The sequence below is a fragment of the Aedes aegypti genome, chromosome 2, assembly GCF_002204515.2.
Source record: "Aedes aegypti strain LVP_AGWG chromosome 2, AaegL5.0 Primary Assembly, whole genome shotgun sequence".
NCBI classification, from domain to species: domain Eukaryota; kingdom Metazoa; phylum Arthropoda; class Insecta; order Diptera; family Culicidae; genus Aedes; species Aedes aegypti.
This window is the reverse complement of record NC_035108.1, coordinates 313,051,182-313,077,653: the sequence shown is the minus strand read 5'-3', so window position 1 is coordinate 313,077,653 and position 26,472 is coordinate 313,051,182. Positions and strand designations below refer to the sequence as shown.

General features: G+C 37.3%; 1 protein-coding gene across 1 annotated transcript in view; it reads right to left on the bottom strand.

Moving 5' to 3' along the window:
- LOC5577471 (ATP-binding cassette sub-family C member Sur) overlaps positions 1 to 26,472 on the bottom strand; it is a 227,405-nt gene that overhangs the window by 57,082 nt on the left and 143,851 nt on the right. Inside the window, exons 18-20 of the mRNA XM_021845711.1 lie at positions 11,384 to 11,631; positions 10,859 to 11,080; positions 10,634 to 10,791 (exon numbers count right to left, since the gene is read on the bottom strand). Of these exons, the coding sequence (XP_021701403.1) occupies positions 10,634 to 10,791; positions 10,859 to 11,080; positions 11,384 to 11,631 (628 nt within the window). The remainder of the gene's footprint in view (positions 1 to 10,633; positions 10,792 to 10,858; positions 11,081 to 11,383; positions 11,632 to 26,472) is intronic.

Sequence of the window (26,472 nt, the reverse complement as noted above, 5' to 3'; positions counted from 1 at the left end):
TTGGAATGTCATTAATTACTAATAAATTTGGGAATCCATTCGCTAACAATATTTATGAGATTACTAGGACTGGCCTTATCTTTTTAGTTACACTCCAGTGATCCTCAGCCCTGTTTTTTCAACCATTTTTATTCCTGATAGTGGATAGTTTTCGTAATGGTTTTATTTGATGTTCTTAATAACTTTGGGAGTAGAACAGCTTCCTGAAGAAAAAAATGTACGGAACTTATCAGATTTAAGAGATAGGGGAACTGGGGGTAATATGCCCATAGGGGGGAAAACGCGCCACCCTCGATTTGGACGAACGGTGTGGTATAGAATACTTATATTCACCCTATGTTATAGAAAATGAATAAAAATGCTTCTCTTAATATATTTTATATGTTTTCTCAAGTAAATCGTAGAAAACGTATAAAAAAGGTTTTTCGCTATTTTTGTTGCAATTTTATGCGATCTTCAAAGTCATATTTTAGGTCGATAAATAACTAAATTTCTGAAACTATCACCGAGAGCCAACTTGTGCACTGCAATAGTTTGTATAACATGCAAAAAATATGTTGAATTTGTCCTTAAAAAGCTTATTGAAGGACCTAAACCTCCTTCCATACTGCCATAAAATGCAATCTTGGTGTTCCATTTGCTCAATGCCTACTTTCGTCGAATGTTACAAATATGCAGTTATGATAATAAATCTTCGAGCTGTTTAGTAGAATACCTATAAGTAGATGAAGAAAACCGAATTTAGTACTATACCATTTAATTCCACTAGAGTTTGTATCCTTTGACAGATACGCGTATTTCGACCTCAACTGTAAGGCCGTCTTCAGTGTCGTGTACTAGACTCGACTTGTCTAGTACACGACACTGAAGACGGCCTTACAGTTGAGGTCGAAATACGCGTATCTGTCAAAGGATACAAACTCTAGTGGAATTAAATGGTATAGTACTAAATTCGGTTTTCTTCATCTACTTATGCAGTTATGGGCAGTATACTCTTGTTTGAATATTTTAATAATATAAATACCCTTTTTCATAACGATAATTCAATACTATAAAAAAAACTTCTTCTCCCAAAATTTGTAGTCAATAGAGGCTTTTTTCTTTTTTTTTTTTTTTATCAGTATCGTTCCCAACATTACATTCATTTCTTAACTTTAGGTGTTCTGTGACCACAAAGAAATAAAACTAAATTAATCTTCTAGCAACATTTCATTTGCCGCAGCAGTACACGGGTAGAAATCAGAATCACATAATCATGATTATGCACCCAGATATCTTGATTCCAGTGTGTTTTCAATTTATCATGAGCTTGAAAGTCGTAACGCAACACAATTTTATGTTTTTGTAGCTGAGTACTCGAAATCATGCATCGAATGCTCGAAAATCACGACTAGCGCATCCATTCCTAATCTATTTATAGTTCTATCAGTCAACCCGATAAAATAAAAATAAAAAAACAACACACTACCAATTTAATAAGTTGAATTTTGAAGTTTGAGGGTTTTAAATTGAATCATTGTTTTATTTATATAGTTATTTCTGAAATAAACCATAAATATAGTTAATTTGCCATTATAACAAACCATGCATTTCGTTTTTCGTGTTTCTGAGATATATGTAAAATCGATGTTTTATGCTAACTAGTGCCACCTGGTGGTAAAATTTCGAAACTTTACATTCAAATAATGTTAGCCCTTGTGCTACTGAACAATTTTGCCGAATACGCCATCTTTCTAAGTGGTCAGGCTACTGAGCTATCCACGAAACAAAAAATCCCATACTCACTAGCGCCGCCTGGTGGCGTAATTCCGTATCACCAACTCTGAAACTGAAAGGAGCGCAGTAGGCCTTACCGCGAGCGGTCGTGTTTTGCACTGTTCGTCAAGTTTTGTTTTCGGGTTCTGTGTATCAGATTTTTTCGAAATTTTGCTGGTGGTTGAACTGATTTTCGTTTTTGCTTAAAAGTGCTGTGTGATTTCACTGGATCTTGACTGAATAACGGAGGAAGCATCAATCTGGTGAGTTTGATGTGACGATTAGTAGGATTTTCTGGATATGGAACGTCACGCGGTTTAGTTCACCTCTTAAACGGCTTTTGTGAAACACCACGCGGCTTTTGTCAGAGAGTATTGTTTGATCCTTGCTTACGCTTGCTCCTGCGGGGGCGGGCGATGAGGGCAGGATCAATCGTGTTGCGCGCCGCTCGCATAGCATGGTGGAATAGTATCGTGGGTCGCGGAACGCGTTAGTAGTGTTTGATCCTTTGACCTTATCGCTTGCTCCTATGGGGTCGAGTGACGAACATTTGTACGGCGTTCAATGCGTTTATCGAGTAATATCGCGAATCCGGTTAGCCGCATGCATTTCAAATTATATATTTATCGTTTACCAAAACGAATCCCTACCCCATATCCAAAATACCAGTGTTTACTTGTGGAAGTGCAGAGGACTCCTCGGCTTCCATAAAGCAAGTAACACGTCAACATTTCCCTCCCATTGACTAAATTGACATGCATTCGGACGCAGCCGGCGCCGTTATTTTTTATTATATTAATGAGAGCACCAGTACTTACACATTGAGTATGCTACTGATCCCGAGTAGCATCTGTTGGTTCCCTGTGTAAGTACAGCAGTTCTTGCAATAACGGAGTAGCATCTGCGGGTGGTCAATCATGCCCATGCTCATGCTCATGAACAACCCTCTGAAACTCTATGTAAAACAACTGCACTGTAATAATTCCCATACACGAGAAACTTCAAGCTATTTGTAGTTCGTCATCCAAATTTCAGCCAATTCGGACTACCAGAAGCTGATATACAGTACCCCAAACTTGGGCATTTTGTATGGAAAAACAGCATTTGGTTACTAACTTATGTCACTGACTGTATATTCGCTATCTGTCTGACAGAAGTAAGTACATGAAGTTCATGGAATCTGACAAAAATCAGTGAATGAAGCAAATTTCATTTGTAGAAATCGAAAAACAGATAAAAGCTGATAAGCATCCTAGGGGATAGTGTAAGAATCCCTTTCAAAATTATGTGATATTCTAGTCCAGAGACCAGAATATTTTGAAGAATCTACTCCAGAAATGTTGGACCATGTGAGAATAATGCCAAGGATTTTATAAAAATCATGCTCCTAATGCTGTCAGAATCTAACCACGTATTACTAGAATGACTTGGTATATTTCGAAATCCTTATCTTGTTTTAACAATATCTTGGTCAGAATATCCAGGATTTTGCAAGAATCGTGATTCTTCAGAATCAACCCGATAATCATTTCAAAATCCTACCTTGAAACCTTTGAAAATGCTAACCAGTATTCAAAAAGCACCTAGCTCAAAATTCTTTTAAGATTGTTTAAGATTATGTTAAAATTTACCATAGAGTTATATTGTAATTTTGCCCAGGATTTTAGGAAATAAGTGTTAGGAATTTTTCAAAAATCCGGTTCACTGTTTTATGAAATGCCAGTCGATTTCATAATTCTGCCTAAGATTCTGAGCAGAGTTGGGAAAAGTTCTGAGATTCACACTACAGTAGGTAAGCGTAGCGAATCACAGTCACCGGAGCCAGTGAAACTCACGCGTATCGCTACTGTAGGCAAAATGCCTTGAAAATAGCAAAACACCCGTTGCTAAGGGCAACCCAAAACTACTGTAGAAAAATGTTCTATTTCCCGTTGCATTTCCCGCATTTGCAGCCTTCAATGACACTCCAGATTTAGAAAATTCATGTACCCAACATAGGCTACTTGATGAGATTCACAATTTTGAACTACTGTATTAGGAGAGCCACGTGATTTTCGCAAAAATTCAAGCCTACTACTATTACCATTCCCAGCACTGATTCTGAGTGAATCACGCTTTCTGCTTTCCAGGATTCTGTGAGAGTATTTGCCTAGGATTCAGTGAAATTATGATTGACAACTTAGTCTTTTGGCAATGGGCTTTGTTCAGGATTCATTTATTGTTTAATGTTGAAGAAAGTCGTTGTGGAAAAATCTCAATAATATTAATCATATGAGGTACAGTGGGGTAAGTGGATCATTTGTCTATATTGAGCATGAATACTTGAATATGTTGAATGTTTTCGCAGCATTGCTTCGTTTTAGGTTATGTTGTTACGTCCACACTGATACTTATGCAAAACTGATACTACACCAACACTAACACAAGCAAACTTGTTGGCTGCATAAATCAATTAATTTCAAAATTGTTTTCCGTCAATCAAAAATTCATTGTATCTCTGCCTTAAATCAAATTCTACTAGTTTTTTCAACGCATTGTGAACATTTCAGTTCTAATTGTATGAATCAAAATGAAAAATATGTGAATTTTATAAATAAATATAGATATATTGCACATGTTACACTTACCCCCATTTTTTAATGGGGTGGGGAAAGTGGATCGAGTATTATTACCATTTATTGGCAGACTGCTTACGATAATTTGAATAAGTTTGAATACTCGCAAATATTGTTTTGTTTTTACTGTTTCTCATTACTAGCTTAAATTTGTCTAATTGACTATAGAAAATTTGAATTAATCCACCCAAAATTTATTTTAATCTTTCTGATATAAGAAAATATAAAAGAATGAATAATGCAAAATTCTAATAAAACTTTTCGTGGTTTAATGAAGCTGAGTTGCAAAAGAGCAAAATATACAAATTTTCCAATTGAAAACATACTATCGTACCTTATTTGACCATATAAATTGTTCTAGACAGATGATACAAATACATTCAAAAACAGAATAAGAAGATTTCAGTTTGTTAAACAAAAATAAATGTATCTAATATTTTTAAACTACAAATGTTTTTCGAAAACATCGTAAGGAATAATCCTACAATACTTCTTTATAACTTATGTGATTATATTAAAGAATTTTCTCCAAATAATTCTAGCTACAATGTTTTATTTTTGTTTGAATTAATGTGAACTAATGTATAAATATTTTTAATAATATTTTGATAAAATGAAGACAATTTCAATTTGTATGGTATCAAAACATAACATAACTAGCACTAATAACAAGAACGAGAATAATATCATTCTTAGTATACATGATTACACCATATATGTTTTGAGAAAAGATTTTTTTTAGTGGTGATCCACTTACCCCACCATAGTGAGGCAAGTGGATCATTTGGCGCAAATTTTCAAGTCCCTCATACTCAATACATAAAAATCATAAAAATCTAAATAAATGACGATTTGAAGTATATTAGTCCCTCATTTGTTATCCACAGAAAAAAGTTTGATTTACATTATTAACGTAAGCTGTACGTAATAATGAAGTTGACTAATGATTTTTCTGTATCCACTTACCCCACGGTACCTTATTCATAGCTTGTTTTTTCTTCCATAATGAACCTCAAATCATCTTATCAAGTCAAATTTATGCGTAGAACAATTTTAATCGTCTTAAAACTGAAGTCGACAATGCTTAAAAACTAGCTGTAGGGGGAGATCCCCCAGTACCGGACACTTAAGCCACTAAATTCAAAATTCGAAAAATATTGATTTTATGGGCTCGTGTTACCCATTTATGATAAATATTATCATTTTTATAGTGTACAAAAATAAATTAGGAAATTTAAATATGAATTTTCACATTGTATTTTGATGATGTATTTTAGTACCAAATTGATCGATCTTGAAAGGTGGCACCCAATACCGGACACGATCTAGAAATGCCTCGAATTCTGTAAATTTGAACATCATTGAATGTGTACACTATAGGAATAGTTTATAATTACCAATTCAATGCATTTGCAACATTTACAAGAATAATTTGAGTTTTTTCCTAGTTTGCAAGATGCCTATTAAAAACCTCTTTCATATATGATGAAAAATAGAACATTTTACGATGTTGTTCTGAATGTTCATTCTTCTTAATTTTATTGCATGTTTGATACCACGATCGACGGAACCCATGAAAAATGAAAGTATTTTGAGACACTGATGCAATTATTACAAAGATATCATATAACAAATCAAGCTGTCCGAAACTGAGGGACAGGAGGTGCTTAACCAAAACTGTAATTTGTCAATATTTAGTTCAATTATGGTACAAAATACATTCATACTATCAAATTAGGATTATGTTCGATCATGCTTGTGGGATCCAAAGTATTTTTTCACATTCAAAATAATTACTAAATAGGCTCAAAATTAAGAAGATTCGTCAATTTTTTAAAGATTTTCAAACTTTTCTACTTTTTTTAAAAGGCATGCATATTTCAAGGATGTGTTATTCTACGCAAACATTAGTCTACATAATAGCTTTCTTTTCTACTAATACATCATCTTGATTGGACCATGATTTCTCAATGTTCCGACTTTGTCCGGTATTGGGTGCTGTCCGGCACTGGGGGATCTCCCCCTAAATGCCTTAGATTTGAGATGAATAATTTGAATCATTCATAATTTCACGTAGTTAGAGATTCAAAAACAAAAATAATTTGAATAATTACCGAGTAAAAATATTAGCCTGGAACTTACATTGAAAACTAAAACAGTTAGTCTGGGTATGTTCTAACTGAATTGCTGTGATACTCAAATATGAGAAGAATCTTCGAACCTTTCGCGGGCCACACAAAATGCCCAAACCGTTGTGTTTGGATAGGCATCTAATTCTTCCGAAAGAGGTGCACTTTGCGAAAAAGGACCACGTGATTATTGAGCTGAAATCGAATTCAGGTTAACTTCTGCGTCCATGAGTCCTCTCGTGGCGTAGGGGTAACGCGCCCTAACTAGAAATCAGGGAGTCGTGAGTTCGATTCTCACTGAGACAACGTGTAACTTCTTCGCAAAACTTCACATCAATTTGTCTATTTAATCCAATTGCAAAGTATATGTAATGTTTGGCTTTTCTGTAGTTGTTATTTTTTGTTTTTTCTACAAAGTTGTTTTCCACGGAAAAACTCATGATTTTGCTGACATAGCATCAAGATATCTTTTAAAGTAACAAAGTTATCCATGAATTGCTCTTTTCTCAAGGGGTAGTTTAGGCCCCTATAATGGTCATCGGCACAAAAAGGCGTAGATAACTCTTACAAATCATGAAAGTACCATATTTCTTTATTCGGCAGTTGATAAAAACTTTTGTCTTTATGCGTCTTTTCATCGGTTTTAACTATCAAACAAATAAGCCTTTTTAAAAAGAATTCGACCGATAATTCAGTTACTTTAAGAGATAGAGAAGTGCGATATTCAGCAAAAACACTCGTTTTAAGTTATCTAACAACTTTGTATAAGACATGAAAAATGTAAAAAAGTCTTGTGGAAGAGTTACGACAACACAATGTACACAAAATTGTATGAAAAACTCGTTTAAATTATTTATATTCATAACTTTTTACTAATATTTTAACATCTTTCATGTACTCAACAAAATTGTTAGATATCTTAAAACGCGTGTTTTTGCTGAACATCGCCAACAGTTTTTTTAAAGGCACAAAACCGTAAATCCGTTTTGAGCATAATAGACTAAAATCCATTACCTAGAACATAATAAGGACTGTTCATTTTATAAAGTGGACACCTTATGCATGCTGTATCTTTCTTATTAATCAATGAAATTTCAATCGGTTTTTTGCACATCGTTCGACTAGTACTGTACAATGTTGTGATAATAAAAATTCTTCAAAATAATTAAATTTCACACGAATATGGAACAACGATTAGATCGGTCGATTTTTTGAGGTTATCAAAATCAATGATTGTAAGAAATTGGATGGAAAATTCGATAATTTATATTTTCTATTTTCAAAAAAGGCTTGTTCTTCGAAAGCATCATCAATCAGAAGCCTGATGGAAAAAATCAAGTTATTTTTGGAGCAACAATTTTACAGATATAATAAAATCAATTTTCCCGTATATTTTTAAAGAATTTTTTTTTAAATTTGATGGGAATTGATATGAGTAGAATTTTTTGTGTAAAAGTACGTCCTGACGGAAGTCCTAATATAGTATTAATATGAAAAATAACTTACGCCTTCATAGAGTTACTTAGTAAGTCCCCACGTCACATTCAAAGCACAACAGAAACACAATTGTTTTATTCTTAGAAGACCTATCAAAGTACATTGACAATCATAAAAATTGGCAACACTGCTGTAATAAAATCGATTTTATTTTCCACATATTATTTTCATAATATGTTATTCTGAGATTACCAATTGAAAAATTCGGAGAAAACTGTTTACAATTTGCTGTAGATCGATAAATATGCGTACATGATTTTAAAAGTATGAGACTTTTTAGTAAAACTACCATAAACAGTAAAATTTATACTTAAGACTGTAGTTTAATCTCACGATTTAGCTTTCGTTTATACTATTATACTAATATAGTTTCTTTAGTAATCCAAACTAGTTTTGAACACGCTTTTTACTTTTCTCTTTTGCTGGGAGTGAAAGGATGGTGTATCAGCAAATTTGGCCATAAATAGGTAAATCACTAAAGTTACCTAATGTCATAGAATGGTGGAATATAATTGATATTTTTAAAGCTTTACCTTTAGTAGAATAGTAAAGGATACAAACATACAATTTGTTCATAAAAATAAGGATTTTTGTTTTGCGAAAAATAATGTTAAACTTTGACGGACAGCTTTTTTTAAGAGTTTTTGGAAAAACTATTTAGCTCTTCAACCAAAAGCATTTTCAAAGATTTTATATTTTCATAGCATTTTAGAATAATAGGTCAACGATACACAGAAAACCAATTACGATTTTATCAATAAATAAAAAAGATATAGCATAAACAAAGTGTCCACTTTATAAAATGAACAGTCCTTAATCACAGTCGTATCCCCGAGAAAGTTTGCTTTCTACGGTAATATTTACTGAGAGTTTGCTTTGCCAACTGAACATTTTTGGAGTCGTATATCGTGTGACAAAAACAACGGGTGGATGTTTCATTAACCCTTCTACCGGCAGCTTAATTTTTCACTGCTGAAAAAATATTCAAATCGCGATAACTTTTTTGTTTCTTGATATTTTGGCTCCATTTTTTCGCAAGCCTTCAAAAAACTCTTCTAGTTTAAGAATATGTGTCGGTATTGATAATTGGTCATCTGGATCCAGAGATATTCCAAAATTCCTTGGGGGACCGACGCGTAGTCATAACCCATGTAAATATCTCAGACTACAGAATTTTTATCGTATTCGGATATTCACTCCACGGAATTATACATCAATGCGAGTATACTGTGAAAAAATGACGCAATTTGGTGTAGCCGTCTTTGAATAACGAGCATTTATGTTTCGGGTACCACGCTGGACAAATAAAGATCTTGATAACTCTAAAAAACCTCATATCGTAATTTTCAAATTTCTCCAAGAATACTGAACCGATTTATATGATTTTTTCCGAGTAGCTCTTTATTACTTCGCTTTGTATAGTACATATTTTATTTTTTTGATAAGTTGACCAAAAACAAAATAACAGCCAAAAACATTTTATATGGAGAATGTCGGTCCCCCAAGGAATATCGGAATATCTTCAAAACTAGATCACTAATGATTAATATCGACACGGAGTCTTAAACTAGAAGAGTTTTTTGAGATCTTGTGAAACAATGGTGCAAAAATATAGAGAAACAAAAAAGTTATCGCGATTTGAATATATTTTTAGCGGTAAAAATTGAAGCTGCCGGTAGAGGGGTTAAGATTTGAATATGTTCCAATCCTCTGGAATTTTTTGAATATTCATATGAAAACGATTTTGGAAACTTCACAGTCCATTTTCTCAATGCCTCCTTTTTGCAAATGGGACTGACTTGCGATTCACGGCAGTAAAGTGAGTCAAAATTTAATTGATAAGGTACCAACAATCACTGGTTACATTTGTAAATCTGGAGACCTTTAATTCAAGCAGTTCAAGAAGATATATTCTATATCATCTCAAATTCTATAAATATTGTCTACTAATATGGTTTGACTTAAACTATAATGTATTTATACTTTACAAAAAAAATATATGCACTAAGCGGCTGCGGCTAGACTTGAACGCATACAAATTTAATTATAACTCCTGCTTGATGGCCTTACCGCTAGTTGTCCAATATTGTGCTCCAACGTCGATGTGATTAGAGGTCGATATCCTCAGAAATTCAGATATAAAATTGGAGGTGGATCAATAATATTCCAAGGACGGAAACGAAGAATGATTGGTAAACATATTGAATTTTAGATAGTTTAGCTTAAAAACAATTCTAAGAAAATGTGAAGGATTCAATTCTAGCTTAGCACCTCAGAAAATGAAGCTCAATTGAGCTATCTTCCTTCAAAGCATCTCAAAGACGCTTCGTAGGATAATTTACTGCACATAACGTATGCCTATTCAGGGCAAACCAAATCCCATAGCAACAAACTTTACGTACAAATCTTACAATCCCATCAATGCTTTGCTCATCCCCAAGGTAACCCCCATTTGCAATAGATTTAAGCCTTCATTCTTACTGCCAAACGATACATTAACGCAAAGCTTGGGAGAATGTGACCGGTATGCACTCAACCGTTGGAGCTAACCTTTCCCATCTCACGGACGTATCGCCCACAATCCGGAAGCATCCCGAAGAACGCTGACTGCACAAAGCATAAATCTTGTTTTCTCACCTGGAGGAGCACCGGTAAAACTTCTGCACGACGTAGTAAATGCCACAAATTGGTATTGTTAACAGGATGAAATACGGCGTTACGACACTATTTATGAGCACGGCACAAAGGCACAGTAGGATAAACTGCAGCAGCTTTTGACTTGTTGCAGCGATTTTCTGTGGAATAGAGATAAGACAGCCGATATTGAACGATGCGGAATTGGAAACGAACGCACCCACTCACCTTGTCCACTACGGAGACGTCTATGCTCAACCTATTCATGATACGCCCAAGTGGAACAGTTTGGAAGAAATGGATCGGATTTTTAAGAACCGCTCCAATCAACTGCTGGTGTAGTCGCCTTCGGGCATTGCTTCCTGCTTTCTGCCCAGCAGGGAAACACACCACAGACAGAAGAATGCAGATGACCGACAGTACTGCATACACCCGGAAGTTATAGTCAACCTGGAAGTAGAGCAAAGAAAACGACACATTTTGACATTGCTATAATGCAGCGGTAGTTTGAATTTCAAAAAATGAAAATGCATTCCCCGATTGCGCGAATAGAAGATGCATGCCATTCAGATTCCAGACTAATGGGAAACATAGACCACGCTGCATTTGCATCTCATACATTTTGGAATGTCGCTTTATCGTCGTCATCTGAGAAAGACCGACACAAATACCTAATGCATGCTTGATTATGCTACACCAAAAAAGAAAACCGGAACCGAATGGAACGCATTTACACTGGTAAAGGAAACTTACTTCTGCCGGATCAACCCTATTCCGGTTGTCGAACGATTGCTGTTGGGTCCGTTCGGTCCAGCTCTGTAGCCAGAAATCAGTGTACACTCGGAGCCCTTGCTGGGCCAGGGCACTAAGGAAGAACGTGGTCACAATGTCCATTCCGCATGACTTCAAGTACAGCCAATATATCCGAGCTGGAATCTTTCCATATTTGCGCTCCTCGTCGTAGATCAGCCGATTGGAGACTTGCTCGCCATTGTTGAGTTCTGTATAGACGTAATGGAAATGAGTTTTAAGAATCGAAGAAAAAGACAGATGGGCAATGACAGGACCGTTTTTACTTTAATGTTTGTGATTTGGAAAGGATGTATGCGAAGGTTAAAACAAGCTTATGTGTCATTGGCCAAGGGTGAAAATTGCATCTAATTTCTCTGACTTTGACATGACGTGTAGCATACCATACCAAAAAAAAGATAATCGGCAGTTTGTACCCAGTAAACACACGATCGTATATGGTAGGATATAAGAGGACAAATGTGAAGGCGATATACGTACATTTTGCATGCAGTCTAATGGCGCATGTACGTATATCGCCTCCACAATTGTACTCTTATGCGCTATCGTATACGAGTTTGTGTTTACTGGGTAGGCACCATAGGTTGTTTTCTCAGAAAGTTCTTTTATATAGGATTTTCTAAGGAATCATCTTTTGAAGTTTTGATCTTTCACTTACACCAAGGAGTACCGAAAGACTATATGTTCGCTCTATAAATGGATTGCCGAGGGCTCATTCCCACCCAAAGGTCGTTGCCCCAGGGGAACCAGGTATCCGGAATAATCCAGCCTGTGGTGAACCATATACTCTTCAGACCAGTGATGCATATTGAACTGAACGCGAGCCAAAAGTGAACTGAACGCGTTCTAATTTTGCTCGAGAACCTAGCAAGCTTTGAACTCTCGTGCCAGATTCTGCACCTGCTCAAGAACGGCCCGTTCACTTCAAAATGCACAACGAAGCTTAAAACCGTACAAAACTACATCAGAACATATTGCGTTCATGACATTACAAATATATTGAACCATTTAAGTTTCCTAACATGTTTGCTAAACTTCCGCATTCAAATATGTCGTGTATCTGCCATGGAGACAGTTTCCATTTCACGTTCAGTTTTTAGCTCGCACGGGTTCAAATTTTTGAACTGCTCATTGTTCAAGCCTACTTGATCCCTCGTTCAAAGGTTTGAACTGGAACGCAAACTGAACGCGTTCAAATGCAACACTGCTTCAGACTAGCAAATTCATTAAGTTTGATATATTGCATGTACCAGAGCTACAAATTCAAAGCCACGATAAAGCTGGATAGCTGTGATGATTGTTTATTTATTATTATTAATGAACGGGCTAAGTAAAGCCCCAAAGATAAAATTCAAAATCTAATAGTACACGTTTTAAACATTTAACAAATGAAAATGTCAACACTAATAGCTTTCGCAAACAATAACATACAAAAATTGTCAAACTAGGAAGCATTTGAAAAAAAAAACGAACTAAATCGCCTACGGAGCAAACGGCGGGACAAATTTTAGACAAACAAAGTAGCAACTCTGTTGAAAACGCACTGCATGCCATTGATAGCACCGTGGGTGCTGTTGTTTGTTCGCTGTAGCGGTAGACCTGTTCCTGAGTTGGACATTTATGTTAATTTTATTCAAAATATACGGACATTCTATACGCCCCTGAAGTATGTCCGATAACAGTAACGCTCTTGTCGTACCTCTACGAACCAATAGTGACTCCAGATCGATCAATTGGCAACGAGTTTCGTAGCTAGGCATACGAAAAGGATCCGACCAAGATAATCGTTGCAGAGTATATCTCAAGAACCGTCGTTGAACAGACTCGATCCTTAAGATGCCGTTGTTAAAATGCGGAGCAAAACCAACCGAACAGTATTCTAGAATGGAGCGTGATAGAAAACAGTACAAAGATTTTAGACAGTAAATGTCCGTAAACAATTAGGCTGTTTTGAAGATTAATCCAAGTACTCGGAAGGCTTTACAAACGGCGTAGTCCACATGTTGTTTGAACGATAGCTGTACATCCAGGATAACTTCGAAATCCTTGACTTGGCTGACACGTTTAATTTTTTCTCCTGACAATGTACCGTTTTGACTCATATTCCGAACACTTAAGGCCAACAGTGACTTCAAATGCATCTGATAAATTGGCTGATATTTGTGTGAATTTTAATTTCTTCTCAAAGTCGTAACTGTTAGCTGTTGGGTGTACCGATAATAATGTTGATTTAATTAGTTTTAGTATTGTTTTTACGTAAAAGTATGGAACAACATTTTGATTCAAATGCCGAACACTGTGCTTATTCTGTCTCATATTCCGAACACCTTGATTCAAAATCCGAACAGCACGAATAAATCGAATTCAAGTGAATAATTTCGCAAATAAATTTATCTGAGCTTGTTCTACTGGTGTCAAACTCGAGAGTCATCACTACTACCGCGGTAAAAATTATATTGGAAAGGTTAAATTTGAATTGCAATTGACTGACATTTCCTTGTTATGTGGTGACATATTTCAGCGAAACATTTCAACCAAATCGCCATACAAAACCGAGTGTTCGGAATATGAGTCTGTTCGGAATTTGAGACAAAACGGTATATTTGTGCAATATGTGCTGTTTTTTACGCGAAAACGAAATAATTAAACACTTTGACGGGTCAATTCCATCCGATTCAGATTACACCAAAGCGCAAAGGCATTCTGATGTTAGTGGAGAAAATGGCAGTCGTCATTGGAACGAATACGGAGGTGCAGTTTGAGGTCATCCGCGTACGATAATCTTGGTCCTTCAATTACCAGGTTCACATCATTGAAATAAATCAAGAAAATCAATAGTCGTAAATGACTATCTTCCGGGATTCCCGATGTAGCCGCAAACAAAGAGAAATGTCGACATGAACGTGGCAGCTATCCTAGAAATACGTTGGATGAAAATCGAAGAACGTGAAACGTGTAAGTGACCGAATCTCTGTGTTGAGAATGTAGAGCAAGTTCTTCAACTATAGCCTTATCGGCCTACAGGAAACAACGAACCATAAGCCAAATGAAATCAATTCTATGAGAGGGTAGAAAAGGCCTAGAGAGAGTGCCTTAACATAAGATGTCAAGATAGTCATTGGCAACGCAAATGCGCAGATCGGAAAAGAACAAATCTTCCATAATGGCCTGCGGCTTGTAACCGTCAATGCTGCTAGAGGGATGGCAATCAGCAGTACCTACTTTGCTCGCAAGAATATCCGCAAATACACTTGGCGACACCCGAGTGGTGATGCTATTAAATAGACCACTGTGCTGTTTGGTAGGCGACATTTATCATATGTCATGGATGCCAGGACCTTTCGAGGCCCTAATCTCGACTCGGACCATTATCTCGTTGTAGCTATAATTTGGGCGCGGTTATCCAGCGTCACTAGTTCCAGAACTAACAGAATGCTATGCTTCAATATCCAACGCTTATCGACCGATGTGGAAGCTGCACAGTACCGCCAGCAGCTAGACGAGCAGTTGGGAGAAATCAACGTTTCTGGAGTTGTCAACATCCTGTGGGACCCTATCCATGAAGCTGCGACAACAATGGCGCTGGTTAACGACAAAGACGAAACGACTGATTTGATGAAAAGTGACAGACGTGAAAAATATAGTTAGAAGCCGTATGCTTTTGACCGGTACCCGGCAAACAGAGAGCCAAAAAAAAGCAAATTCACCGCAGAAAGAAAAGTCAGCACTAATAAAATGTGGTAGCTGAAGCCCAAGATAGCATGAACCGGAACGATATGCGAAGATTTTATGAAACGATGGTGATGGTGGCTGCTAGGTGGATGGAGCACTTTCAGCAGTTTTTGAACGGTGAAAATGGAAATGTTGCGACAAACAGGATGAACATTGTTGATGATGATGTCAATCCAGCTTTGGAGGAGAGGTTAAAGAGGCTATCAACGAGCTGAGAACTGTTAGGCTGCTGGGAAGAACGAGATCCCGGTCGAGTTTCTCAAGGGAGGACGAAGAAAAACCCATCGGTTGGCAGGGTGGACTTATATGCCCAATAACAAGAAAGGACACAGACTGGAGTGCCCATAGGATTTATCCTGCTAAATTTGGCGTACAAAATACTGTCACGCATCCTGTTTAAAAGACTGAGACTGCTCGAAGAGTTCTTCGTCGGCGAATACAAAGCTGGTATCGAACGAATCACGAGTTACATCAAGTGTATAAAGATGCGAATATTATTAAACGTGTAAAATACGGCATAATTCAGTGGGCCGGTCACTAAGTGCGAGTGTCGGAAGAAAAAAATATGAAATTAATATTCAGCAGGGAACCAGGTAGGAATACGCTGGCTGTACGCAGTGGAAGAGGACCTGGGCACCCTAAACTTTTTAAGAAACTAGAAAAGTATCGCCCAATACCGATGAAGCAATGGCGTGACGCTACGCTACAATACGCCCGACAATGACGTGACACTACGCTGTAGCCATCAAGGTACAAGGTAGATATATCACAAGCTGGGTACTCTCAATATAATGGCCCATTCAGTGGATTGCAACAGAGTTGTAACAGATTTTATTACTCAGTTAGCGAATTTCTTCTAACAAAATAATGTTATAGTTTTGGCTGGTTAGTAGTCAAAATTATTGAGCAGATGCGTGATAACACAGGAAATCAAACCAGCTTGTTCGGTAATTCAAAACGTATTAAAAGTATTTTTCTCTCCTCCTCTTAACAACTGTCAACGAACTTAACAAATGCCTACTTGATCTTGTTCATGATAATATACTTCCAACGCTCCTCCTCAAGATAAAGTTAGTCATTTTTTTCTACTTGTTCTTCCTTGCCTTACTAATATCAATGAATCATTGAAGGTAGTTTTTCTCAGTGCTCACCGCATCAAAACAAAGGCGCCACTGTATATGGAATTTAACATTGTGACAGCATTGCTGTTCTGTCAAACACACAAGGCTACGGTGGTGCCATATGGGGTCATGCACAAATTACGTCACGCTCCAAGGGGGGGAGGGGGTCGAGCCAAGCGTGACAAGCCTTACAAAATTTTCGGAGAACTCATACAAAAAGTGTGACAAAGGGGAGGGGGAGTGGGTCGAAAAAGTGGAAATTTAGCGTGACATAATTTGTGTACCATCCCTATATGCTTTCCATAGCGGACGTTTTGGTTATTTTAATGATCCATTGAATTTCATTACATGTTCAATCGGTACCAGGGTTGGGAAAAAATCTGAAATTCACTCTACAGTAGCCAAGCAAAGCCAATCACAGTCAGCGAAGCCAGTGAAACTCACGCCCATCGCTGCTGTAGGCAAAATACCTTGAAAATAGCAAAACACCCGTTGCTAAGGGCAACCCAAAACTACTGTAGAAAAATGTTCTATTTCCCGCTGCATTTCCCGCATTTAGAGCCTTCAATGACACTCATGATTTAGAAAATTCGTGCACCCAACATAGGCTACTTGATGAGATTCACGTTTTTGAACTACTGTACTGGGAGAGCCACGTGATTTTCGCGAAAATTCAAGCCTACTACTATTACCATTCCCAGCACTGATCGGTACAGCTCCCCAACTTTCTGGCCTACTTTGACCATTCTACCATACTTCATCCGTCTTAGCAACCATTGCTTTCGATTCACCTGTTCCATTTCTTTGAAGTCGACGATCATATTCTTCAAGCAGCTTTGTCTTCACAAAATTCATCATGAAAACTTCCATTCTCCCTTGTATCGCAGCAACGGTTTTCTCGTAGGATTCCGGAAGACTCGCTAGTACAAAAGCTACTTTCATATCTTCATCCATACGACATCCCGCGTTTTCAATCTTCTCGAATAACTGTTCCAAATCCACCAGATGCTGCCGCAAATCGCCTGCCTCAGACAGTTCTGTTTTGGACAGTTTCTTGATAAGAGTAATCTTACCCACCGATGAATCCTTGATGTAGTTCCGTAGTGTATTCCTAGCATCTTTAGCGGTCACAGTTTTTTTTTTCTGTTCGGAACATAAACCACTGCGACCAATATTTGATCTATTGTAGTATATCCCGTGTCCTTTGTGTAGTGCATGTCGTGTTACTTTGTCACTATCGAGAAGTGATAAAGTATTCGGTTTTTTTACAGTTGTCATTCTTAACTTGATCACAGGAAAGGATTCTAATTGAAAGGTTCCGCTTTTTAAGCCCTTCGAAGGGTGCGGTGGGTACACTCTCCGCAGGCGCGCCCCTTTATCAGTCAAAATCGGATCCCTTGATAAAGTCGGTCACAGTTTCCTGTATCAGCCTCAACTGTACTTCTTCTACTAGAATCCCGATGGTCTGTAAGGCCAAGTCGTCCTTTGTTTCCCATTCCGGCGATTTTTCCTTCACATCCGGCAAGTCATCCTCGACGTATCTACACAGTCCTTCACGTGTCAAAACTTGTCGTGCACGCAATATCCGGGTTTTGTAGTTATCGTAACCTAGCCTCTGGAAACCTATTTTCGTAAATTCCGTGCTATTGCTCCAAAAAACTGGTGAAAATGTACTACACACGCACTATCTTTTTAAATAATTTCCTGCAACTCTGGGCCCATAGCCTATCAGGTAGATGCGTGATAACACAGGAAATCAAACCAGCCTGTTCGGTGATTCAAAACGTATTTAATGTATTTTTCTCTCCTCCTCTTAACAACTGTCAACTAACTAAACAAATGCCAACTTGATCTTGCACAAGATAATATGGTTCCAACAAGAATAACAAAAATTATAACACAATTTATTCCACACTAAACAAACCGTTACCGAGACAAAATATGTTATGATTTAAACAAATATATTACACATTATGTTTCAAATCAAACAAAAATGTAACTAATATTGTTATTTTCCATAATTTAACTATAACAAAATTTGTTATTTTCGTTCCTATCAGATTTTTTTATAACAATTTGTGGGTTTAATTAAGTTTTGAATCAAAACAAATTTGAAACATATTTTGTTATTATAACTGATTTTGTTTTAATTGTGTTATAATTTCCTCCATCAAATCAAAGTGCTTATAAAAAAAATGAAACAAAATTTGTTATTTGTAGCAAACCTTGATGTCAACACCTCCGTTGGGGACTCGAAATTGAAGTGGTTCGGAAGATGTGGTAGCCAATTCCGATGGGTACTTTGAACAGGCAAAGAGATTTTGCTTCTGCAAACCTGTAGCGTCTTTTTTATTTGTATTTGTACTTCGTCTTCAATTATAAAAATTGTTCAGACTGTTCTTATTCTAATCTCCTTATCCTAGATTTAAAATGCGTCTTCGACATGCCAAAGTAATGTAATCTGCTTACTTCATTGTATGCTCTTAAACAAGAACTGTAGCTACTGTGTTGTCCATAGTTAGTTCCATGGAATGGTACACTAATCGCGGGATAGCTGCGCAGGTTTCGTGATGGAACAAACTGAAAGTTTGTTTGTTCCAAAAGCTCTGGACAATCGGTGTTTCCCTCAAGAACGTCAAAAACGAACAATCGTTGGCTGTTTTTCCGTCGATCTGACAAAGTCTCCAGCCCAATAAGCCTGCAACGCGCTTGATAGTCCGGTAAATTTACAGGGTCATTCCACGGAAGTTGGCGCAAGGCGAATCGAATAAATTTCCGCTGAACTCGCTCTATGCGGATGATGTGCGTTGCTTGGTAAGGAGCCCATATTGGTACTGCATACTCGAGAATGCTTCGAACCAACGAACAGAAGAGCGTTTTCAATGTGTAAACATCAATGAAATTTGATGTGTGTCTCCGAATGAATCCAAGAACCGAAAATGCTTTTTATATTTATATTTATAGTGGGGTACAAAAAAGCTTTAAAAACCTGGCCTGTTATGTGTGGGATTCACGTTAGGCGTGCTTACCCACTAAAAATTTTCCCTACTGCTCCGTGGCCTTCATCTTCCCTGGAACTATAACACGCTACTTCACTTCTGTGCTCATGCATTTTGTCAGTCTCAGTCTCTAGCTGTTCGCTGTTGGAGCTCAATGTCGTCAAAAACGCTACTCACTACGACATTTCTACGGTGTCTCTGTGACTACTTGTTTTGCTCAATAAGTCTTGGGCTGGCCTCGCGTCAGAGCCCTGTTGAGCTTCTACTGGACGCTCATGTGCATTTCGTTGCTCTACGACGACTCGCTTTCCACTGCTGCTTTTCGAGTTCTCCTGGTTGACCAGTTGTATGCCGATGTCGGTCCAGCAATTCCGGTTGGAGTATGACTTCCAGATTAACTGGCGCCCCGGCTTTGGGTCGCCGGGTCGCCAGTTTTGGACGATCAATGCTACTCGGCCTAAACCCCGATGGTGGTGCTAGCCTACTCCGGCAACACGCATCATTCGGTTCACGTCCCAAATATATCTGGAAACGCCAATATTGCTGCCCTTAGCGTTACATTGGGGATACCATCTGGACCGTCCACTATCAATTTTAATTTGTCGGAGCACATTTCAGCCGTTCTTACTGGGCCCTTTATCTTTGCCATAACTACTTGAAGGCGTTGCACAAGGATTTGCGTCAGCTTCCCGGCACAACTTCTTGTAACAGTTCGATTTACTCGTCACTATCTACCGTTTGAATGCGGTTCTGGCCAGCTGGTATAATCACGAAACCCTCGTTTGAGCGTTCGACTGATTCTTGGAATTTGCCTTCTGATATTTGGGGGATTTGAAGCCACCCGTCGTATGGGCGTTACAATCCTCCGCTTTGCACAGCATGCACCTAGGTGTCTTCAGACAGTCCTTGCCACCGTGAACTTATTCATCCCATTTCCTGCAGTGTTCAGACCTGTCCGGGCCTTTGCAGTTGATTGTCCGGTGGCCGAAATCCATGCATCTGAAGCATCTCTCCACCGAAATTGTCGCCCGAGGGATTAGTTTCAGCGGGTAGACCGACCATCCCACCTTGACTTTACCAGCCGTATGGACTGCGGTGCTCTTCTAGGTTGCATTGCACTATGGTCCAGGAATCAGTTTTACGCGGAAAGATGCATTTTAAGCTTTAGAATGAAACATTAGACAAAAACGGTCTTCTACAAAGTTGTTTGTATTAGTTAAGCCCTATGTTTGGTGTTATTAAAAATTAGGGTGGACCACATTTTCATAGAAATTGTGTAACTAACTTTCTTATTTGTAGAAATTATATTATACATGCTTCAGCAAAGTTGTAGACCATTCAATTTCAAGCAACTTTGCTTAAAAAAGTTTTTTTGTATCTCTTAAATTGACCGATTTAGAGCTTTTTTCCTACGGTGACATAGGGTGGTCCGAACAAAACTGGTTTTCTGGCTCTAGAGTTTTCAATTCAAATTTCTCATCAAAGTAGTCTATGAAACACTTTCAGAGCTTTAAAAAATGCGTAATTTGGTGAGTGAAGGAACTCGCTATCTCCTTCCGTTTAGGAGTTATTGTTGTTTTTCTCTCAAAAACATGCCTACTTTGATTGTGAATATCTCTGATTGGGGCAAACATAAAAAATATCTTCTGACGGCATTCAAAAGACAAAATAAAATTGTATATTATATCAAAAAATTAAAGATGTGTTATTTTTGTAACTCTAATAAAATGCCTTGAAAAACAAAGGATTTTAAGTAGAAAAACTTTAATAACTTTTGAACCAAAATAGATATCATCAATATTTTTGCATGAAAATGTGTGTTTTGTTAAGTTCTTAAAGTCGTTCATAGACGACTTTGACGAGAAAATAATATTAAAAAAACTAGAGTTGAAAATTTTTTTTTGTTGGACCACCCTGCGATGATAAGGAAAAAATGCTCTAGATTGGTCAAATTTTGAGCTACAGAAAAACTTTTTTGGCAAAGTTGATCAAAATTTCAAGTTCTACCGCTTTGCCTAAGAGCATATACCAGTATTTTTGCAAATAAAAAAGTTGATTGTATGATATGTGTGATATTGTGGACCACCCTAGTTTCAAATGACACAGTATGTAAGCTTACATTTTAAGAAACAATTTTGTAGAAGACCATTTTTGTCTAAAATTTCATTTTCATGCTCAAAATGCAAAATAATAAAGAAATACATTCAATGAAAATGGGGACGGACCTGGTGTAGTGGTTAGAACACTCGCCTCTCACGCCGAGGACCTGGGATCGAATCCCATCCCCGACATAGTCACTTATAACGTGAAAAGTTATAGTGACGACTTCCTTCGGAAGGGAAGTAAAGCCGTTGGTCCCGAGATGAACTAGCCCAGGGCTAAAAATCTCGTTAAAAAAAAAAAAAAAACATTCAATGAAAATCTTCAAAATAGTTTTAGAGCCCTATGTTTCTTATTTTAGATTTCTCGTCAAAGTCGTCTATGAACGACTTTAAGAACTTAATAAAACGCAAATTTTCATGCAAAAATATTGATGATATCTATTTTGGTTCAAAAGTTATTAAAGTTTTTCTACTTAAAATCCTTTGTTTTTCAAGGCATTTTATTAGAGTTACAAAAATAACACATCTTTAATTTTTTGATATAATATACAATTTTATTTTGTCTTTTGAATGCCATCAAAAGATATTTTTTATGTTTGCCCCAATCAGAGATATTCACAATCAAAGTAGGCATGTTTTTGAGAGAAAAACAACAATAACTCCTAAACGGAATGAGATAGCGAGTTTCTTCACTCACCAAATTACGCATTTTTTAAAGCTCGGAAAGTGTTTCATAGACTACTTTGATGAGAAATTTGAATTGAAGACTCTAGAGCCAGAAAACCAGTTTTGTTCGGACCACCCTATGTCACCGTAGGAAAAAAGCTCTAAATCGGTCAATTTAAGAGATACAAAAAAACTTTTTTAAGCAAAGTTGCTTGAAATTGAATGGTCTACAACTTTGCTGAAGCATGTATAATATAATTTCTACAAATAAGAAAGTTAGTTACACAATTTCTATGAAAATGTGGTCCACCCTAATTTTCAATAACACCAAACAAAGGGCTTAACTAATACAAACAACTTTGTAGAAGACCGTTTTTGTCTAATGTTTCATTCTAAAGCTCAAAATGCATCTTTCCGCGTAAAACTGATTCCTGGACCACTGTGCATTGGAGACAACAGTGCACCTCTCTCGTCGTCTTCAGTTGTGTCTCGTCCAGTTCTCTACATTCGATCACTGCCTCCTAGGATAAGGATAAGGCAACTTTTGATCGTCGGATCTTTTTTTAGCTCAAAGACCATATCTCCTTTCTGGGTGCGCCTGGTTCTTACCACGTTGGTTCAATGACAAAAGCATCGCCCTTGAACCTCTTACGAGGTGACCATCATTTTTTTTCTCCTTCAGTTCCTTTTTTCCTCTCCTTACGTGCTGCATTCTTCTCCTTTTGGACTTTCACGGTGCGCCATTCACTGCCGTTAATCTGCTCGATGATGCACTCATTGTCGCTTCTCTGCTTTTTAGGAGCTTCCTGTTCCCCTGGTGTATCCCTCGTCATTTTCTCCGAACGAGTTGGACTGCATTTAGGCGTCTCCTGTGAACCGTGCTGTTGCGTTCACCGGGATCAATACATTTTCGTCTTTTTCCGCTCTAATCCGTAATTTCTTCTGTCCGCGTTATGTGGCTGTATCGGCGGACTTGATGCTCGTGATCAGCTGTTTTATCCTAAGAGGGACATTGTTTTAAGTCTTGACGAATTCATAGAGTCCGTTGCCCTTCCCTCCTCCGATAACTCTGACTTCTCATGCTGCCGGTCATCTTCAACAGAGCTACTCCCCGACTTTGGTGTGAACAGTTGACTCATGAAGTCTGCATCTCGCTGGTTTGCCGGTGGTTCACTCGTTGGGCTGCATTTGCTAGTGCTGGCTGCTACCGTCCGTGGTATCACTGACAATCTCTGCATCTTTCCGCTCTTTGCAAATACTATCACGGCTTCGTTTCCTCCGCTAGATTGTCCATCCAAATCGATTATTTGCTCCATTTGATTGGGTCCCCCTTCAGGCCGCTATCTCCACTCGTTGTATATAGTCGCCTCTCGTGATGCCATGGTTGTCTTGCAAGCAGGGAGGCCATGTGTGCATACGATGGTTTTCTTCAAGTCGAGTCTAGTACACGACACTGAAGACGGCCTTACAGTTGAGGTCGAAATGCGCGTATCTGTCAAAGGATACAAATTCTAGTGGAATTAAATGGTGTAGTACTAAATTCGGTTTTTTTTTCATCTACTTAAAGGTATTCTACTAAACAGCTCGAAGATTTATTAGGAATGTTACTTCTGAGCATACTACTCACCGAGGTTGGTGACAAGTTTCGAACGTACATGAAGGCCTGCCAAGGTTTTATCAAGACGGAGGCAGTCTCCTCATAGTCCTATTCACTGTTTCAAGTTGGTGTCACCCTTCTGCATCCAGAGAGCAGTAGAGTATACTGCCAGCCTTCGACTGTTAGTCGACGTATCCAATCCGTAATTTGTGTCTTGTCCGTTGTTCTCCGCTGTGACCAGTATACCATAATCAGGATTTTACTGGCATCCATCCTAATGTTCCGGTTGGCACTCCAGAGGGCTAAGCCTCTTTGAAAGCGGTACCACTTGTTCAGGGCTACTTACAGATATGTGTTTTTTGTAGATATTCAACAAAGCCCACTGTTGAACACCCGCCTCATTCTAGGTAGACCATGCTTGAGCCCCTGGTCAGAAGGACCAGAAACTCAATTAATAGAAACTCTTTGTCTTAAGAACAAGCTTTTGATCTCCAAACAATGCGTCAATTTTCAGCCCAGCAATGTTATGTGCTGTACCAATATGGATTAGCTGTCGTAATACTAGAAAGAGAGCTCTGCAGAGGATTCAAAACAAAGTTTTGAAAATGATTCTGAAGTTTCCTCCCTGGTATAGTACCAATGAGTTACAAAGAATATCCAATATTGAAACATTGGAACAAATTTCGAATAAAATTATCGACAAAATCTTGCAATCTTCTATTGCCGCGATAAATGCGTTATATTGCTGTTTGCATTTGAGGTGCAAATCTTGACTAAATATCCCCCAAATGCGGTAACACAAACCAATCAAAGGACTCTTAGCAACGATTATCTAAATCACCGCTGACCTAGATAGAAAAACCAAACTTTGACATCGCATTTCTTGTGGAAAATCTTAACGCGTTTGGTGTTCCCGCATTTGATATTTGCGTTTCAAACGCACACAGCAATATATCTAGGTCCAGTTAGGTTAAGTGAATTGAAAGCGTTTTTTTTTCTCGAATAAGCAGCAACTCATCTGTAAACATTCTGAACTGCTACGACAAATGAAATGTAATATGTTGTTAACAAATGTTAATAAATGCCTAATTTAGTTTTACCAAATAAGGATGTCAGTGTTTTCTAACACAGAACATCTAGTTATAAGAAAAGAATGTAATGCTTGGAATAATACTAATAAAGAAATTAAAAAAATGATACACTGACAACATCTCTTCGAGTTTTATCCAAAATCCATTTCGTAGAACAAGATTTCGTACATATAACGCTGTTTTCATTAATTGTACGAATTATTTGTACTCGACAGAATTTCGCGATTCAATGACTTTACGAAATAATCGTAAAATGCACGATACACAATTCGTAGAAGTGTGTTTTCGTATTTTTTGTGTTTGTCTTTTACCTACGTTTCTCGCACTGGATGAAAATTCTCGAATACTTTTTCGTACAACCGTATTCCAGAAGAGTAAACAAACTTAGATTCAACTCTGAACCAATTCCACTTTTTGGTATAACATTGATATTTCGGAATCACGACGTAACCACGAATTTAAGCAAAATACTACTTGAGACAATCTTACACTGCACAGTGGTTCTGATACACGCTAAAGAAGCAAAGATGTAAAGAGCTTTGAAATAAAAACTGTCTTCTACAAAGTTGTTTATATTAGTTAGGCCATTTGTTTGGTGTTATTCAAAATTAGAGTGGTTCATAGAAATGAAGTGGCCGCTTCAATAAAGTTGCAGATCATTCAATTCAAAAATTAAAAAGGATTCTTTTCAACTTTTTCATTAACCGATTCATAGCTTTTCATTACGTTTTAATGTTATCCATGGAAAACTGGCGTCCTAACTCCAGTGTTTTCCAGTATAATATCTCATCAAAGTAGTCTATACACTCATAAAAAATCATGTAATTTACGTCTTTTGGGATGCACATAAAAGAAGCGAGCCGAATGACGTAAAGTTGTGTTGAATTTTAAATACATTAGTTTCAGTTTCGGGTAATCTCGAGCACAGTTCCATCGTTTTCGTGTCCTTTAACATGTAAAATTAGATTTTTTGTTCAATACATCTTCAAGGACACGTTTTTGTTTCGTTCAATCACTTACACCATGTGTCATTCAGTCATTACAGGAATAACGTCCATAGTAATTTTCATTATTTTTAAAAGTGTGATTTTTACAAAGCATCATCGAACATCTGTGATGGTATCTTGGAAACCATGATAATGACTGTTGTTTTCCGCTGTTTTTCAAAGCTTTGGGTTCTACAAGTATACTTTGCTACATTGGTTTCGTTCAATGATTCAATGGTTTTCAAGCCTGCGCGCAGCTGTGGTAGAACTTTGACAGCGGTACAACTTGGCGGCTACTGCAGATCAAAAAACTTTCAAAAGAACCACAATACATAAAAAATATAGATGTGTAATTTAGATAAGAGTTCAATAAAATTAACTGAAAACATTCAGAAAAACATTATTAAATTTATAGTAAATATAAAAATTGTAATACTAAAAGACTGTTTATATATACAGCCATTCCATGAAAAATCGATCTAGTGGGTCACCGAATTCTGTGAAAATTTGCTATTTTGTGCTTTATCCGAAATAACGATACACGTGTTTTTGGATTTTTTTTATTGGGGTGACCATTTCCAAAATAAAGTGACCAGAAGAATTTCGATTTTGTGAATTTTATTAAAAAAAAAATCATAACTTTTGAACCGCTTGACCGATTTTTAATTTTCTTGGACGGCGGCATGAAAGCTAATGATTTTGACTTTTCAAGTAAACTATAAAATTCACAAATAATGG